Source organism: Pelobates fuscus, chromosome 5 (genome assembly GCF_036172605.1).
Source record: "Pelobates fuscus isolate aPelFus1 chromosome 5, aPelFus1.pri, whole genome shotgun sequence".
In the NCBI taxonomy this organism is placed as follows: domain Eukaryota; kingdom Metazoa; phylum Chordata; class Amphibia; order Anura; family Pelobatidae; genus Pelobates; species Pelobates fuscus.
Window position 1 is genome coordinate 21,349,105 of NC_086321.1, and position 18,444 is coordinate 21,367,548.

At 43.0% G+C, this 18,444-nt stretch overlaps 1 protein-coding gene across 3 annotated transcripts in view; it reads left to right on the forward strand.

Annotated features, from left to right (window-relative positions):
- Positions 1-18,444, forward strand: part of FBXL17 (F-box and leucine rich repeat protein 17) — a 532,799-nt gene that overhangs the window by 123,898 nt on the left and 390,457 nt on the right. For all 3 annotated transcript variants that reach the window (XR_010090864.1, XR_010090865.1, XM_063453643.1), the window contains exon 5: positions 13,291-13,398. Coding sequence is in view for 1 of the 3 variants with exons in the window: in XM_063453643.1 (XP_063309713.1) it covers positions 13,291-13,398 (108 nt within the window). In the remaining 2 variants the exon portion in view is untranslated. The remainder of the gene's footprint in view (positions 1-13,290; positions 13,399-18,444) is intronic.

Here is an 18,444-nt window from a genome sequence, read left to right on the forward strand (position 1 = left end):
TATGGGGGGGGAAAAAATATGATGCTGGAGATCCTCATGAAGAGCGTGAGGACGTACCGCGTCCGTTTAGATTCTGGAAGTCCCTCTAGTTTCTGTCTGGCAGACAGCCACTAGAGGAGGAGTTAACCCTCAAAGGTAATTATTGCAGTTTCTCAGAAACTGTATGGTTAAGGGACATGGGACATTGCACCCAGTGATCTGGGTGCCTATAGTGTCTCTTTAACCTCTCTGTAAACATCTTTATTTTAATAGAGTTAAGGTATCTGCTGGCTCTCTTTTAAAAAAAAAATTAAAATCTACAAGCTGGATGACAGTGGCCATTAAATTCTAACTTAACTGTTTCTAACATTTAACGGTTTAGTTAAATTTTTACGTTACGTCTGCTTGTGTTGCAGGTGATCTATTTTGAGAACGTAACAATGTAATACCCTAAAGTTCTTGCAACTCTTTTTACAGGTTGTGTAAGGAGTTGGGTTGTTGTAACAGCACTTCTTTCAAACATTGTAAGAAAATACTCTTTATAACGTCCCTCCAATTCTATTTCATTGAATAATACCATGTATTGGAGTTTGGGCAAATGTAACATGCTATTTACTATGAAATGGCAGTAAAAGATGTGTGTAAGAGTTTATACTTGTCATGGTGGCATAGTTCTTTTAGTCTGTTTCTTTCTGTCTGAAAGTCTTTATTTCTGACTGCTAGTCACAGTCTTTTTCTGTTTCTGTCCTAATCTTTATTTGTTTTCCAATCTTTCTCTGTATTTCAATCTTTCTTTTTCTGTCTTTCGTTATTTCTGATTTATCTTGCACGGCATTACCCTCCCACCTCATATTCTGACTCCTGACCCTCTAAATCCCATTGTCTGCACATTGATTCCAACCAGTTCATTATCCCAGAATGCTAGAGCAGTGCTTTCAAACTGTAAAACAATTCTTCGTAACCTTTGTGCAATGAGAAGGTCCAGTAGCAGCAGAGAACAGTTTGGAGCCCTACGTGAACTGAATAGGTGGCCTCATTCAGGTTTCAAATAAAAACGAGTGGAGTGCTTCAGTGTAATTACCTCATTGTAAAAAGTGCTAAAATATACACAATCCATTATCGTAAAGTGAAAAAATGTTTAATACATAAAGTGCATGCGTAAATACAAAAGATAACATCCAGTATTATTTATAAAGTTCTAATTGGAATCTGCTATTTATATTATACCTCAAAAGCAAAAAAAAAAAAAAGTCTTAAAAACATAATATAAAATCAAACTCACTCAAATAAACTCACATTTTACAGAGCCTTTGAAATGGCTCTATTTGATAGCACAGAGTCTATTACTGGTGATTCTCTCTCTCTTTTTGCTGACTTGTATTCCTCCTCTCTCTTTTTCTTCGTATACGCCTCTATCACAGAAGAAACAGAAATATATATGTTATAATAACGCTAAACGACCTTAAGACCCAGATTCGACTCACCTTAAACGAAGAAAAACAATGCCAAAATGATAAGTTACGTGTCACCGTTAACTGTCGCATAACAACTACATTTGTTCGATATCTCCTTTAAAATTACCTTGCTATCGTTCACATATAACTACGGGATCCATTGTAGAGGGATTACTTGTTCAGGTCAGGCTAACAAAGCTCTTTTATGAAATAATTGAAAGAATGAAAACCGGTTAGATTTTTGCGTATTAAGTATCCAATTTGCACTATCAGACGTATTGTTTGTAAAAAGGATTACTAGAGTGCGGATTGTTTTCTTTATCTCTGTCTGGGAGCACACATGGGAAAGGGGCTCGGAAATTCAGTTTAGTCGAATGGTATTATAGATTCTACTTTCAGTTTAAGACATTGAGGGGCTGGGGAAGGAGCAAAGAGGACAGAGAGACACACAGGGGAAGATATTTGAATATCATTAAGGACGATAAACTGATTGCTGTAATACCTGAAAATAGGAATTCAAACGTATTCTACTTAGCAAAGTGATTTATATAATATGGTTTATTTGCAAAGTACTTTCATTATTAATTATACCTTTACTTGGAAAGTGAGGCGCTAAAAATCTTCAGCCCAATGAAGTTACTTTTTATTATTTTATTTTTTATTTTGGCCCCTACCATCTGCCAAGTTGTGCAGGTCTGCTCTATGCTGACTGGCAGGTGCAAATGACAGAGCTTATAACAATGATTGACAGGGAGCTAAGAGGGAGACACCCAGTTACAGGATAAAAAGATGTGGTTTTGCGTATGTATCAAATATAGGGAAAAGTAATTATAATATTAAAAATCCTCGGAAGAGACTTTTTTTTTGCAAGGCATAAGTGGAGGTTTGTGTATTTTTGGTGTCGGTATTCTAGTTGGCTGATCATTTCCTGAAATTATAATTCTAGATATACAAATGCATTCTAAATTAAAGTACTGTGCATTATTAAGGTGGGTATCATTAACTATTTAATCTTAAAAACAAACCTAAAGGGGCCATGTCATCCACCAAATGTGTAGATGTCAAGGTTTTCTTAAGGCAAACATTAAAATTGAATCTATACCTTAGGCTAGCGAAATCGCCAGGAACTCTGTGGATTAGATCATTTACATTTCTGAAGGTTTTTCTCCTCCCTGAGTGTTGTCTCCACGCTGCTTCTGTAATAGCAAGAACAGAATCTGACAATCCCCGTGTCCTGCAATCCGCAGCATGACACATGTTGGGCCGACAGCTTCCTCCTGTTTTACTGGACGTAGAACACGTTTTCCTGGTGATGTACGGCACGTGAAGTATGTAGAATGCTACAGGATTCCTCAGTGAACAGGTTTGCCTCCTGCAACTTTTACATTTTACAGGATGGCATTTCTCTCCAACTTTATGTGAATAAATCACATGTCCAGTTTTAACATGGTGGCTGGCAACCCTAGACACAGGCAAATGTATGTTATACGACACATATAACATTGCTGGGATGCATTTAACCCTGCTGCTGTTCTCACAGTTATATTGGCAACTAAAATTCTAATATATCAATAAGAAAATGACCTTTTCCCCAGAAGGGGCCTTTAAAATTTGAGACTCCATATTCCGTCTGCATTTCTAAATGTGATATAGGTTTTCTTTTATACTAAGCCCTTTAAGGACCAATTGTATAATTTTGCTAATCTCACGATTTTATGGCAGTATGGGACTGACAGCTGTGTCTACTCACCTACACCTGGGAATGACAGCTGTGGACATCCCAGGTGTAGGCGAGTAGATCATACTGTCTTTTGAAAGGTCTAATGGAAACATTGATGTCATGATGGTTTTTAAGGGGTTAAAGCAAATTACTTCATAGTTAATGAACTTACAAAATAAAATTAGAATTTGGACCAATATTTGAAATGTTTGCAGCCTCTTCCCTGTAGCTCTCCGAAAATTTTAGTAAAGGAACACTTTCAAGTATCAAAGCCACTACATTCTGCCAGGATTGCCCTTGCGCCCTTCCAGGGTTTGACAACTTATCTGACGGGCACAGGACGCTCGCCCCCTGTGGAACTCGAAAGCTCCGCACTGTGCGAAGTCCGGGCGATCAATGTATGTATGAGAGCTGGGAGCCCCAGCTTAGCTCGTTATAGGTGACTCCAGTAGAGCTGGCACCCCAAGTAAGTTTACAAACCATTTTCAAACGGTTTTACTATTTACCCTTGGTGGGTGTCAGGGCACCATATCCACTACAACCTGCTTGGTGTGTTCCTTTTATTTTCCTTGTTTTCATTTCCTTTTGTCAAAACCATCTGGATTTCCTTAGGCGCGCACAGCAATTCTCAGACTGTGTATAAAAAGTTCTTTCTTTTTTTTTATATTCACATGTCCCAAAAGAGAAATCTATAATTAAAGTACCAGTTTCAAAAGGTTTCCTTCATTAACTCATTGTATCAGTGCTGCTTTTTGTGGGCAGCGATTTCTTCGATAATGCCCATCGGCATTAAGACATTAGAAGTGTCAAGCAAACCGTGCTATATCCTGAAACCCTCCTTATGGCAGTAGGACTCTCGTTCTTTTTGTCAACTCCAAGTTTATTATATTAATGCACACATTGCATAATATGGTATAAAAACATCTCAGGAGATGAATATGAAAGTGGAATCAATAATTATATTAACTATATCAAAGCTTTTAGGAAACATGATTAAAGACACCAATTTCATTAGCTGTTTTGACACAAGATTTGATAACCAATTGATTTGCTGCAAATTGCTTCTTAATAGAAGTGGAGAAAAAGTGTTTCAAAAGATAACTATAATGAACTTGAAAAATGTCTCATCTGAAAGTAAATTAAAACTAGCGCTCCGAAAAAGTGCCTTCGCTTGACCTCCGAGCGCTGCAGTATTTTGACAAACACTTCACATCATTTGAAGACTGAAAATAAAAGCCTAGCTAACACTAAGTGGCTCTCATAACGTGTAGGAAGGTGGGCATCAGAGGAAATAAAAATCTATGAATTAACATCTAATGTCCAAAAAAAATATATACATTTTATTTTCTCCAAGGCCAAGTTCATTGCTTTTACGACCAGTTTTGTAATTTATTGGTCAGGTAATGCAGTATTTATTTTTTTCCTCTTCTCTTGATTTTAACTCCGAGATTGTAAAACACGATCGATTGTAACGTTGCAGGAGCGAAGAGGAGTTAGGAGTCAGTAAAACTGCGACTTGTAATCCTGACTCTCTCTTCTTCATCCTTCCTTCTTGCTTCAGTTACCCCTCCTCGTCTTCCTTACCTTACCCTTCCCAATCTCTGTAAGCTTATGCTTCCCATATTCTTATGCAGATCTTCATTCACATATCCTTCCCCTCCCTTACCCCGCTCAATGTTTATTTGCTAAACCTTTATCTTTGAAATTTTCATTCGTGTACCTTCCCTGCTTCGTTCTTGTCATCTTATCCCTTTTAATTTCTTTCCACGCTTCATTCACTTTCCCTGCCCTACTGTTAATTTGCTTAACCTTTACCTTCCAAATTTTCATTCCTGTACCTTATTTACTCTTCCTTCCTGTACCTTTCCATCTCTTCCTTCCTGTACCTTATCTGCTCTTCCTTCCTTATACCCTTCTCTTTCTCTTTTTCTTAACTCTCTCTCCCCCTTCTTCCTCTCTCTCCTATCTTTGTTACCTCTGACAATTCCACTTTTTCCTGCTTGTATCACTCTTCTCTTTTCCTTTTATTTGCTTTCTTCCACACCCTCTCTCTCTCTCCCGCTCATTACTTGGGTTTAATTATCTGTTTTGTGCGCCGATTACTAGGACCTGCCTTCCTGCAGTAATCCTGAGTGCATGGACCTAATTTATTTTACTAACCTGTTTTTTGCCAACCCTGGCCCTGATAAGCACCTGGATTCCTAAGTGTGGGTGCGGTGTCCTTCGTTTGTGAATTACTACATTTATTCCAGCCCAATACCGGCTCCTCACTTTAACAGATCGATTCTCTTTTGATAGTCCCCCAGATTGATGATTTTGGTACATCGAAATGTAGCACTGTGGGCTCATTCGCCAATCCGATGTTTCTCTGTGAGAAGCTTTAAATTCAGAAGTGAAGCATTGATACACAGCCTAGCTTGTATGTAATACTGTACATAAAATAGCTTCAAATATTGAATGTGTTTCAGTCTGAAGTCCCTAGTGGCTGTCTGACCTGCTAGAGGCGAGGGAATTTCAAACTGTAAATAGTTCCATTTCTCAGCCTTGTTTTCATTTGCAAGACTGCAGGAGCAGCAATAAAATGAAGTGATGTTGGTGCTTAGAGATCCGCTTTTAAACAGCTCTATGTGATAAATGATCTAATCATTTAATTTTTTATCTAATAGACTGCTCTCCTAAAGCAGCAAGGTTAACCTTTAAAATAATTGTCAGCCCACCTTTTGGAATTCTAATGATTTCATAAGTGCTAGTTAATCCAGGCTTCCCACTACTTTGAAGGATGCCCACGTACAGCTCATCATGATCTGCCGATAACAGGTAGTTGACCTTAAATCTCTTTATCACACGGATGAAAGATTGAATCTTCCCACAGCCAAAGCTTTCTTGGTGCTTCAGAGAAAAAGTAACAAAGGCTAACATAATTTACCAAAGAGAACCCATTTCTATTACTCGATCTTTATATATCAGTCTAATATATATCATTTAGCAGCAAGGTGCTTTATATCATCTGACCTTACACACACCAGCAGGGAATGTATTTTCTGAAAACTCAGTCGAACATAAAAGCCTAATTCATCATTTATTGAATTGTTATAGAATTGAGTTTTTATTGCTACATCTCACAGTTCATGGTCAAGTGAGGATGCCTATAGATAATCTTTAATATAACCACTGTCCAAACATATAGACTCCCTCTGTTGTAAAACTACATCTCTGTTGATGCCTAGTCCTTTGTTTTGCCATCTCTGTGTTAGTATGATGCTCATGCTGTTAGCATCATAATTTGTCCCTATGGAAGCTCTTCACTTTGATCAAGTGGAGTGAATCAGAGAGCCCTCATTGCTCTACAATCTTTATGAACTACTCATGATGACTACATTGGAATTGGATCACTACTTTGGAAGCCTGAGGTTGACAAAAGGCAGAGCTCTGCCATTAAGAATGATTGTTCAATCTTCACACAAGAGCATTGGGGACGAAGCCACTAGTGCCCTCTTGTCGTAGAAAATCATCGAATACAAGCTGTGGTGGTACTGGTGTTCCTGGGAAAGCGAGCCAGGAAGTAACAGTTCAATTCTGAGGCAGAAGGTGTTGCTTTAAGCGGAGTTTCCAAGTCTTCAAATTTTAATTTATAACACATTTGAGGTTAGAACACAGGGGGAACTACTGTAGACACTATGACAACTGCAATTAGATGAAGTTGTTGCAGTGAGTACAGGGTTCCTTTAAAGAGGCAGCTAATTTTTTAGAGCCATCATAGCAGTGGATCATACTGAGTTTTTATAACAAGGTAAACTGCATTGTAAACACTGTGTGTGGTTCAGGTTTCCCAAATTCATTTGCATTTAGTTAATGCTTAATTAATTTAATTACAGGATCACTTGACCTATCTAGATGACCTGACATCACATGACAGCATGTTCTTTGGAGATATTGATAGACTTAGCCTTAAAAGAGCATAAATCACAGAATACAATGTTCCTTTACACAGTACGTCTATATTATATTTGTAATTGAATTTGCTGGTTATCTACCTGCTGTGGGAAGTTGTTTTCTGTTACATATTTTATTCCTCACTGCGTTTTAACACAACATTGAACGCTTTTGTTCTCAGGACACAGGAAGCACATTAGAAAATGACTTGCCGGCTGCTGCCATGAGTGATATGTTTATCAGCTTTTGGTGCTGACCGAGTTAGTGAGTTAACACATTCACACAGGTATGAAGTCGTAGAGGTGTTCTTTTAGCCGCATATCCACGTTCACCAATATGATCATACTGAGCATGACCTGGGTAATAACGACATTGCATGATGCTCCTTGTCACTGATCATGTCCATTAATATTATAATAAAGCATGTGACTGTTTGTTAGGTTGTGCGTTCACACCTTTTTTTATCTCGGGTTTGGCAAAATGGTTATTCAGTTCTTCAGATAGTGTCTGCCTAGTAACTGGGGACTATAAATTAGATCATTAGTTGCAGGATTATGTGTAGAACTGCTGAGATAGTCCCACAAGCAGTTATTTATGGGCTCAGCAAGGTCTTCTGTGAGATGTAGTTTAGCAGTCAACTTTGCTTTCACTGTTAAAAGCAAACAGGTGAACTGCCACTCCCAGAGAACACTAGGAATGACAGTAGTATTTGGGGGAGATCTGACAACTCTTGCCTTTGGGGGAGCAAATATAAACTCTGTTTTCTGTGACTACATGCAGTTGGAGTATGTTGTATCGAGAACAGGGGGTGACTGGCCCCTGGCTTGTGATCAAGATATGTCCCTCTTAGTTGTCCATCCCTCCTCTTCCAGCACCAGGGGCCCAACTGTATTCCCTGCAGGTAGCGATACTCCTTCCTGCTTCGCCCACTCTGGCAGGAAGAAATCCCTCTATGCCTGCTCTGTCCACTACGGCATTCCTCTGTCCACTCTGGCAGGCAGCGATCCCTCTGTCCACTCTGGCAGGCAGCGATCCCTCTGTCCACTCTGGCAGGCAGCGATCCCTCTGTCCACTCTGGCAGGCAGCGATCCCTCTGTCCACTCTGGCAGGCAGCGATCCCTCTATCCACTCTGGCAGGCAGCGATCCTTCTGTCCACTCTGGCAGGCAGCGATCCCTCTGTCCACTCTGGCAGGCAGCGATCCCTCTGTCCACTCTGGCAGGCAGCGATCCCTCTGTCCACTCTGGCAGGCAGCGATCCCTCTGTCCACTCTGGCAGGCAGCGATCCCTCTGTCCACTCTGGCAGGCAGCGATCCCTCTGTCCACTCTGGCAGGCAGCGATCCCTCTGTCCACTCTGGCAGGCAGCGATCCCTCTGTCCACTCTGGCAGGCAGCGATCCCTCTGTCCACTCTGGCAGGCAGCGATCCCTCTGTCCACTCTGGCAGGCAGCGATCCCTCTGTCCACTCTGGCAGGCAGCGATCCCTCTGTCCACTCTGGCAGGCAGCGATCCCTCTGTCCACTCTGGCAGGCAGCGATCCCTCTGTCCACTCTGGCAGGCAGCGATCCCTCTGTCCACTCTGGCAGGCAGCGATCCCTCTGTCCACTCTGGCAGGCAGCGATCCCTCTGTCCACTCTGGCAGGCAGCGATCCCTCTGTCCACTCTGGCAGGCAGCGATCCCTCTGTCCACTCTGGCAGGCAGCGATCCCTCTGTCCACTCTGGCAGGCAGCGATCCCTCTGTCCACTCTGGCAGGCAGCGATCCCTCTGTCCACTCTGGCAGGCAGCGATCCCTCTGTCCACTCTGGCAGGCAGCGATCCCTCTGTCCACTCTGGCAGGCAGCGATCCCTCTGTCCACTCTGGCAGGCAGCGATCCCTCTGTCCACTCTGGCAGGCAGCGATCCCTCTGTCCACTCTGGCAGGCAGCGATCCCTCTGTCCACTCTGGCAGGCAGAGATCCCCTCTGTCCACTCTGGCAGGCAGCGATCCCTCTGTCCACTCTGGCAGGCAGCGATCCCTCTGTCCACTTCGGCAGGCAGCGATCCCTCTGTCCACTTCGGCAGGCAGCGACTACCTCTTCCACTCCGGCAGGCAGCGACTACCTCTGTCCACTCCGGCAGGCAGCGACTACCTCTGTCCACTCCGGCAGGCAGCGACTACCTCTGTCCACTCCGGCAGGCAGCGACTACCTCTGTCCACTCCGGCAGGCAGCGACTACCTCTGTCCACTCCGGCAGGCAGCGACTACCTCTGTCCACTCCGGCAGGCAGCGACTACCTCTGTCCACTCCGGCAGGCAGCGACTACCTCTGTCCACTCCGGCAGGCAGCGACTACCTCTGTCCACTCCGGCAGGCAGCGACTACCTCTGTCCACTCCGGCAGGCAGCGACTACCTCTGTCCACTCCGGCAGGCAGCGACTACCTCTGTCCACTCCGGCAGGCAGCGACTACCTCTGTCCACTCCGGCAGGCAGCGACTACCTCTGTCCACTCCGGCAGGCAGCGACTACCTCTGTCCACTCCGGCAGGCAGCGACTACCTCTGTCCACTCCGGCAGGCAGCGACTACCTCTGTCCACTCCGGCAGGCAGCGACTACCTCTGTCCACTCCGGCAGGCAGCGACTACCTCTGTCCACTCCGGCAGGCAGCGACTACCTCTGTCCACTCCGGCAGGCAGCGACTACCTCTGTCCACTCCGGCAGGCAGCGACTACCTCTGTCCACTCCGGCAGGCAGCGACTACCTCTGTCCACTCCGGCAGGCAGCGACTACCTCTGTCCACTCCGGCAGGCAGCGACTACCTCTGTCCACTCCGGCAGGCAGCGACTACCTCTGTCCACTCCGGCAGGCAGCGACTACCTCTGTCCACTCCGGCAGGCAGCGACTCCCTCTGTCCACTCCGGCAGGCAGCGACTCCCTCTGTCCACTCCGGCAGGCAGCGACTCCCTCTGTCCACTCCGGCAGGCAGCGACTCCCTCTGTCCACTCCGGCAGGCAGCGACTCCCTCTGTCCACTCCGGCAGGCAGCGACTCCCTCTGTCCAGTCCGGCAGGCAGCGACTCCCTCTGTCCAGTCCGGCAGGCAGCGACTCCCTCTGTCCAGTCCGGCAGGCAGCGACTCCCTCTGTCCAGTCCGGCAGGCAGCGACTCCCTCTGTCCAGTCCGGCAGGCAGCGACTCCCTCTGTCCAGTCCGGCAGGCAGCGACTCCCTCTGTCCAGTCCGGCAGGCAGCGACTCCCTCTGTCCAGTCCGGCAGGCAGCGACTCCCTCTGTCCAGTCCGGCAGGCAGCGACTCCCTCTGTCCAGTCCGGCAGGCAGCGACTCCCTCTGTCCAGTCCGGCAGGCAGCGACTCCCTCTGTCCAGTCCGGCAGGCAGCGACTCCCTCTGTCCAGTCCGGCAGGCAGCGACTCCCTCTGTCCAGTCCGGCAGGCAGCGACTCCCTCTGTCCAGTCCGGCAGGCAGCGACTCCCTCTGTCCAGTCCGGCAGGCAGCGACTCCCTCTGTCCAGTCCGGCAGGCAGCGACTCCCTCTGTCCAGTCCGGCAGGCAGCGACTCCCTCTGTCCAGTCCGGCAGGCAGCGACTCCCTCTGTCCAGTCCGGCAGGCAGCGACTCCCTCTGTCCAGTCCGGCAGGCAGCGACTCCCTCTGTCCAGTCCGGCAGGCAGCGACTCCCTCTGTCCACTCCGGCAGGCAGCGACTCCCTCTGTCCACTCCGGCAGGCAGCGACTCCCTCTGTCCAGTCCGGCAGGCAGCGACTCCCTCTGTCCACTCCGGCAGGCAGCGACTCCCTCTGTCCACTCCGGCAGGCAGCGACTCCCTCTGTCCACTCCGGCAGGCAGCGACTCCCTCTGTCCACTCCGGCAGGCAGCGACTCCCTCTGTCCACTCCGGCAGGCAGCGACTCCCTCTGTCCACTCCGGCAGGCAGCGACTCCCTCTGTCCACTCCGGCAGGCAGCGACTCCCTCTGTCCACTCCGGCAGGCAGCGACTCCCTCTGTCCACTCCGGCAGGCAGCGACTCCCTCTGTCCACTCCGGCAGGCAGCGACTCCCTCTGTCCACTCCGGCAGGCAGCGACTCCCTCTGTCCACTCCGGCAGGCAGCGACTCCCTCTGTCCACTCCGGCAGGCAGCGACTCCCTCTGTCCACTCCGGCAGGCAGCGACTCCCTCTGTCCACTCCGGCAGGCAGCGACTCCCTCTGTCCACTCCGGCAGGCAGCGACTCCCTCTGTCCACTCCGGCAGGCAGCGACTCCCTCTGTCCACTCCGGCAGGCAGCGACTCCCTCTGCGAGTTCTGTCTACTCTGGTACCTGTAGTGCTCAATCCAAACACACTATCTTTAAAATAGGGCATTATTTTGAAAAATAATGACGTCATGAATAGTCAAATTCTGTTAGTTATTGTTGCCATATACCACATTTTCTGGGACACATAAAATTTCACAATGTTGATGGGCAGCACATAAATTGCTGCCCTGTATTTGTATATGATGTCGGGTTCCTGATTGATTTATTACATGATTTACTACCTGCAGCATTTGACTTCTACATACTGCAGGGCAGGACTTTCTGTATGTTGCCCATCAATATAAATAAATGATATGTGTCCTATGGTGGGTATGGTATCTCTAGTTAAAGGGATCTGTAAAAGTGCTTTGGTACACCCCAAATTCTCCCCACATGCAGATTCTTTTAGCTATATAGCAAGCCGTATGGGTCCGTATATCTTTCATTTTTCTTTACATTTGAAATGCTGGAACAATAAGCTAAATTTTAATTTCTATAGTCAGAAAATTGACTTTAAAATCCAGGAAAGCGTTGCCGGAGCCATACAAATAGCCTGGTAAATTATTGTGAAACAGTTAAGCTGTAAATAAGTACCATAGATCTTTTTAATAGGTGCAAAGTATCCAAGCCATTAGTTTCATGCCAATGTCTTTTCCATTCACACTACTTCAGTCCATGACTTATAAATCTTTTCTCATCAAGCTGTATTATTCTTCCCAAGCAAGACCAACATCCAGCAAAGCACAGTGAGTGAAAGTCAATGAAGGTCGAGCAGGCAATGAAATTATTACAGATTTCACAATGAACACTAATGGACTTCTTTAATGTGATTAGTTGTAAATGCATGCGACCTTGTTGACAAGGGTCATTTTTAGTATGTTAATTTTCTTACCATTTAGAATTCCTTTCCCTATTTACATAATGAAGATTTATTTTAATAGCTTGATTTTTTTTAAATTTATTTTATATGAATAAAGACAATTATCTGCGAGATCGCACCATCTGTGATAATGGTCTAAAATCTATATCTAGTTAATATCGTAGTATTCAATAGAGCAGCCTGCCACTAGGCTTTGGGGCTAATCCATTCACTTGTTGATTGAAAATCGGTTAAGTCGCCATGCGCAGCACCCACACCTCCTTCAAGCCTTTCTGTGTTATTGACTTACCTTTTTGTGACTTTTAAGGACAAGATGTCTCGTTAAAACCCAGCAATGTGCCCAAAACACGTGTTTGATCTGTTTGAAACATTATTTAAACTAGCAGTATATATGCATGATAAAAACATTTTCCATGCTATAGTTTGCCCACGGTTCCATTTATTAGAAGTGTTTTCCCCAACTACTGCTTCTTTAATTTTTTTATAGTGACCCTTTAAAGGGTGCCCATTGTGGTACCTACAACTTTTGATCTTTTGAACATGGGTAATTATTAACCCTATATACTTACAATATAAATTGGCAATATATCCTTGCATTCAATTTTACATTCCCTACAAGGTGGCTCTTTGCCTTCTCCAACCTAATTTGTGTACTTTATAAAGTGGCCTTTGCCTCCCACCCAAACATATTTACATACAATAGGAAGTGAGGATTAATCTCCCCTTGCCTCATTTACATACAAGAGAAAGGGTGCATACTTTGCCCCATGGGACATTTGACCCTTACAAGTGCTGTTACATTGTTTACTTGCAAACAGACAGATCCACCCTTATTCAACCAATACCAGACCTGCTAAAGTGGACATGTCTTCAGCTGGAGTTTTTGGTTCATATTCTCACAGCATCAAGGAAGAGTTTATAAAAATATTTTTCCTTTTTTTTTTTTTTCATGTTCCTGTTATATGTAATCTAAAACTGTTGAACTTGCTTACCAGTGAAGGTGTAAAATGTGAAATTAATTCTCTTTATTCCCTCTGTTTTTCAGGTGTCAGATGAGTCAGTGAAGGCATTTGCAGAGCACTGTCCTAGTCTCCAGTATGTTGGATTTATGGGCTGTTCTGTTACATCTGAAGGTGTCATACACCTTACTAAGGTAATTGGAACAAAAATACACATTATTTCAACTGTTCCCAGTATATTATTGTTAGTATGATTATTATTTAAACTGTTTGCTTTGAGCTGTGGCCTTATATACTCCTTATATAAAAATCAGGATTTCCCAAGTAAGCAATTTAATCTCACAAGAGCAGGCATTATGTTGCTAGAACAGAACCTGCAACAATTGGGTACATTGGTCTTGTGGCAGGCAGAATGCAATGTAAGATCCTATACTGTAACTTAATAACCATTATTTTTGCCAGTCAGGTTAAAAAAAACAACAACAAAAAAAACTGAAATTTTGGGAGCTTTGAAGTTGTAGTTTAGTGTGTGGCTGCAGTGGATCTTGCATTTTATATTAACACCGTTATAATGTATGTATGTTCAGGTGAGTGCAGCTCGATAGGGCACTGTCGTGTGGCGTTCTAGCTCAGTAGGAGATATTAGTGGAATAGGCAACCTAATCTATTTTATATATAATGGGGGTATTGCACCCCTTTATTTATTTATTGTTCTGCTTAGTAACATTCTACTCCCTAACTACTGAGTCTTAGTAACATTCTACTCCTTAACTACTGAGTCTTTTTAACATTCTACTCCCTAACTACTGAGTCTTAGTAAAATTCTACTCCCTAACTACTGAGTCTTGGTAACATTCTACTCCCTAACTACTGAGTCTTAGTAACATTCTACTCCCTAACTACTGAGTCTTAGTAAAATTCTACTCCCTAACTACAGTCTTAGTAACATTCTACTCCCTAACTACTGGGTCTTAGTAATATTCTACTCCCTAACTACTGAGTCTTAGTAATATTCTACTCCCTAACTACTGAGTCTTAGTAATATTCTACTCCCTAACTACAGAGTCTTAGTAACATTCTACTCCCTAACTACTGAGTCTTAGCAACATTCCACTCCCTAACTACTGAGTCTTAGTAACATTCTACTCCCTAAGTACTGAGTCTTAGTAACATTCTACTCCCTAACTACTGAGTCTTGGTAACATTCTACTCCCTAACTACTGAGTCTTAGTAACATTCTACTCCCTAACTACTGAGTCTTAGTAAAATTCGACTCCCTAACTACAGAGTCTTAGTAATATTCTACTCATTAACTACTGAGTCTTAGTAACATTCTACTCCCTAACTACTGAGTCTTAGTAACATTCTACTCCCTAACTACAGAGTCTTAGTAACATTCTACTCCCTAACTACAGAGTCTTAGTAACATTCTACTCCCTAACTACTGAGTCTTAGTAACATTCTACTCCCTAACTACTGAGTCTTAGTAACATTCTACTCCTTAACTACAGAGCCTTAGTAACATTCTACTCCCTAACTACTGAGTCTTAGTAACATTCTACTCCCTAACTACTGAGTCTTAGTAACATTCTACTCCCTAACTACTGAGTCTTAGTAACATTCTACTCCCTAACTACTGAGTCTTAGTAAAATTCTACTCCCTAACTACAGAGTCTTAGTAATTGAAGTGGATATCAATCAATAAATTTTGTGTATCTGCCCCTGGCCAAATTAAAGAAACAGTGCGTGTACGCTCCCTGAAGTAATTCACACCAGACACAAGTTTCAGGTTAATGAAGAACTTGAGGAATGTTTATTAGAGGGGGTGGCATGCCCCTTATAAAGCAAAATTACATCATAAGCATTGTCAGAGATAACATTGATTTATACATCAATAATTGGTTAGGGGTTAAGTGGTTGATTCATTGCTCGTCCTACCGGGTGTGATGTCACTGGCATCATGCGGGTCTCCCCCAGATTCCAGCGCCATCTTGTTAGTACGAATGTTATTCGATGATTAAGGGAAACTCCCTGGGCCTAGCGGCCATTTTAGATAAATCATGTGAAACGATAAATACTGATTGAAATAAAATTTAGTAAATAGACATTTTACTAACTAAAATAAATCTAGGTGCTATTTCATGTCCACAACAGTAATATTCTACTCATTAACTACTGAGTCTTATTAACATTCTACTCCCTAACTACTGAGTCTTATTAACATTCTACTCCCTAACTACTGAGTCTTAGTAACATTCTACTCCTTAACTACAGAGTCTTAGTAACATTCTACTCCCTAACTACTGAGTCTTAGCAACATTCTACTCCCTAACTACTGAGTCTTGGTAACATTCTACTCCCTAACTACTGAGTCTTAGTAACATTCTACTCCTTAACTACAGAGCCTTAGTAACATTCTACTCCCTAACTACTGAGTCTTAGTAACATTCTACTCCCTAACTACTGAGTCTTAGTAACATTCTACTCCCTAACTACTGAGTCTTAGTAACATTCTACTCCCTAACTACTGAGTCTTAGTAACATTCTACTCCCTAACTACTGAGTCATAGTAACATTCTACTGCTTAGCTACTGAGTCTTAGTAACATTCTACTCCCTAACTACTGAGTCTTAGTAACATTCTACTCCCTAACTACTGAGTCTTAGTAACATTCTACTCCCTAACTACTGAGTCTTAGTAACATTCTACTCCCTAACTACTGAGTCTGTTCATGGCATACGTCTTCTTCAAATCTGCAAATTCTGTCACTACCAAGGTAAAAGTGACTGCATCGTTTTGTTGAAGGCCTTCACTGTAACTTTGATTTACAGCTGAAGTTATTTCGTTGTCTACCGGAGTCTCCTTTAAACAGCAGAACTCCCATTGAGTTTACAGTGATTTGCATCCAACTCATCAGGAGCCGCACTCTGGGGAGATTCTTCCCAGATAAATGTTACAATTGCTACCGAGTTGCATTTAGTGAGTACCCAAGCTGGTAATTGCTTGAAAATCATTTATGTGTACCAGTTCTAGAAGAGCTTACGTAGTTTAATGAAAAATGCCTTGGCGTTTTTAATTCTCAGAGCTCCTAACTGCCTTTCACTATTTCTCATGTTTCTGGCTTCTTCTCTAATCTGTTGAACTGGACATCCTGTTTCTCCAGCCCTGCATACTGGTAGGTATCTTCTATAAGGTTGAAGAAGGCCGAGCACTTTAAACGGACACTGTAGGCACCCAGACCGGTCCTCTCATTAAAGTGGTCTGGGAGCAGTGTCCCTGTCCCCTTTTTTTTTGTGACCATTTATATTGAGTTTATACATTGTGATACTTTTCAATAGCGCAAAAAAATTATTTTCATCGTAACATATACAATAGGATCAATGTACGCTGGGGACAATAATTATCACACCAAACATTTACAAACACGGCATTCATCTCTGAATCTTCTAATATCGTCTGTAAGCATCCTAGAATAACTCATTTCATACAGTATACCAGGATTACAATATTTCGCCCAAAGGACTCTTTCCTGCATTTATTGTCTGTATTTTTCACACAAGTAAAGAGCCAGGTCATAAAGAGACCCAGATACAGTAACATGAAATAATGAAACAAAATGAAAACATAAAATACTTAATGAAACAAACAAAGAATCGAAAAGTTAACTTGTCCAGTGCAGCGGCCTGTTAAAACATTGCAGTTTTAGAGAAAGCAGTACTAAGATTGCCTCTGTCTCGTAGACCACCACCAGAGGCGATTCCTGGAGTTTCATGTAGATTGACTCAGTGTTACACGCTTTGAATTATGAAAACACAGTAGGAAAGCATTAATGCAATTCTTTCTTATGGGGGAAGGCCTAATGCGTGCATATCTGTCGCCGTGCATACGCATTAGGTCCCCCCGATAGGATGACATTGGTAGAGGCAGAGTGCAACCCAGCACTGAGGGACATCAGCACTGGAATCGGGTAGGTGAATAAAGGGTTACTTAACCCTTTACATCGCTGAGGGGGGTGTTAGGCAGAGGAACAAGTTAGTGTTAGAAATCAATTTTTCTATTGCTAACACTAAACTTTCCTTTAACTATGTTCCCAATTTTCAACAGCCACTTGATAGATGTTTGGACATCTAAGCAGGCTTATTACACGAATCAGGACCAACAACTAATAGAAAACAAAGGTGAAGTACAAGCAGGTTTCATGTGGTCTAGAAATCTCGACAAATATCCACCTTTGTCATCAGTGTTGTGATGTAGGTTCTGTATTCCAGATGGAAGCACAATATGTGTCTGTTAAGGTTTTCGAGAGTCTTATTGTATACATTCAATTTATGGCACACAGATTTAAATAATCTGTTTTCATGATTCATATTCTTAGTTTCCAGCAACTGCCACTTCATTGGCTTGCAACCGATACAGAGCTGTTTTTCATGTTCTTGAGAATACATTTTTTGTCTGAACAGCCATTCTCTGCTATTTCTTATCTGCTGAAAGTTTGAATGCATTTCTATGAACCCTAGAAAATGACATTACACAGGAAAGCTGAGAAACACTGAGTACTAAAATACCCGAATCCTTATTAAGGTTTGTGGAATTGCACAAAGACTACAAGTGTTTATTACAAAATCACGCTATTGTGTTTAAAACAAAACATTTTCATTTCCTCTATATACAATAAGTAGAGGTTAATAGCCTATAGAAATGATGAATTCTTAGCTGAATTAGTCTTTTATGCATACAGTGATGGAAAAAAGTATTTGATCTCCTGCTGATTTTGAAAGTTTTCCCACTGACAAAGAAATGATCAGTCTATAATTTTAATGGTAGGTGTATTTTAACAGAGAGACAGAATAACCACAAAAAAACTAAACAGAAAAACATATGTCAAAAAAGTTACAAATTGATTTGCATGTCAATGAGTGAAATAAGTATTTGATCCCCTATCAACCAGCAAGATTTCTGATTCCCAGGTGATTTTATACAGGTAACGAGCTGAGATTAGGAGCACTCTCTTAAAGGAAGTACCTGTATAAAAGACACCTGTCCACAGAGGCAATCAATCAGATTCCAAACTCTTCACCATGGCCAAGACCAAAGAGCTGTCCAAGGATGTCAGGACATGATTGTAGACATACACAAGGCTGGAATGGGCTACAAGACCATCGCCAAGCAGCTTGGTGAGAAGGTGACAACAGTTGGTGCAATCATTCGCAAATGGAAGAAACTCAAAATAACTGTCAGTC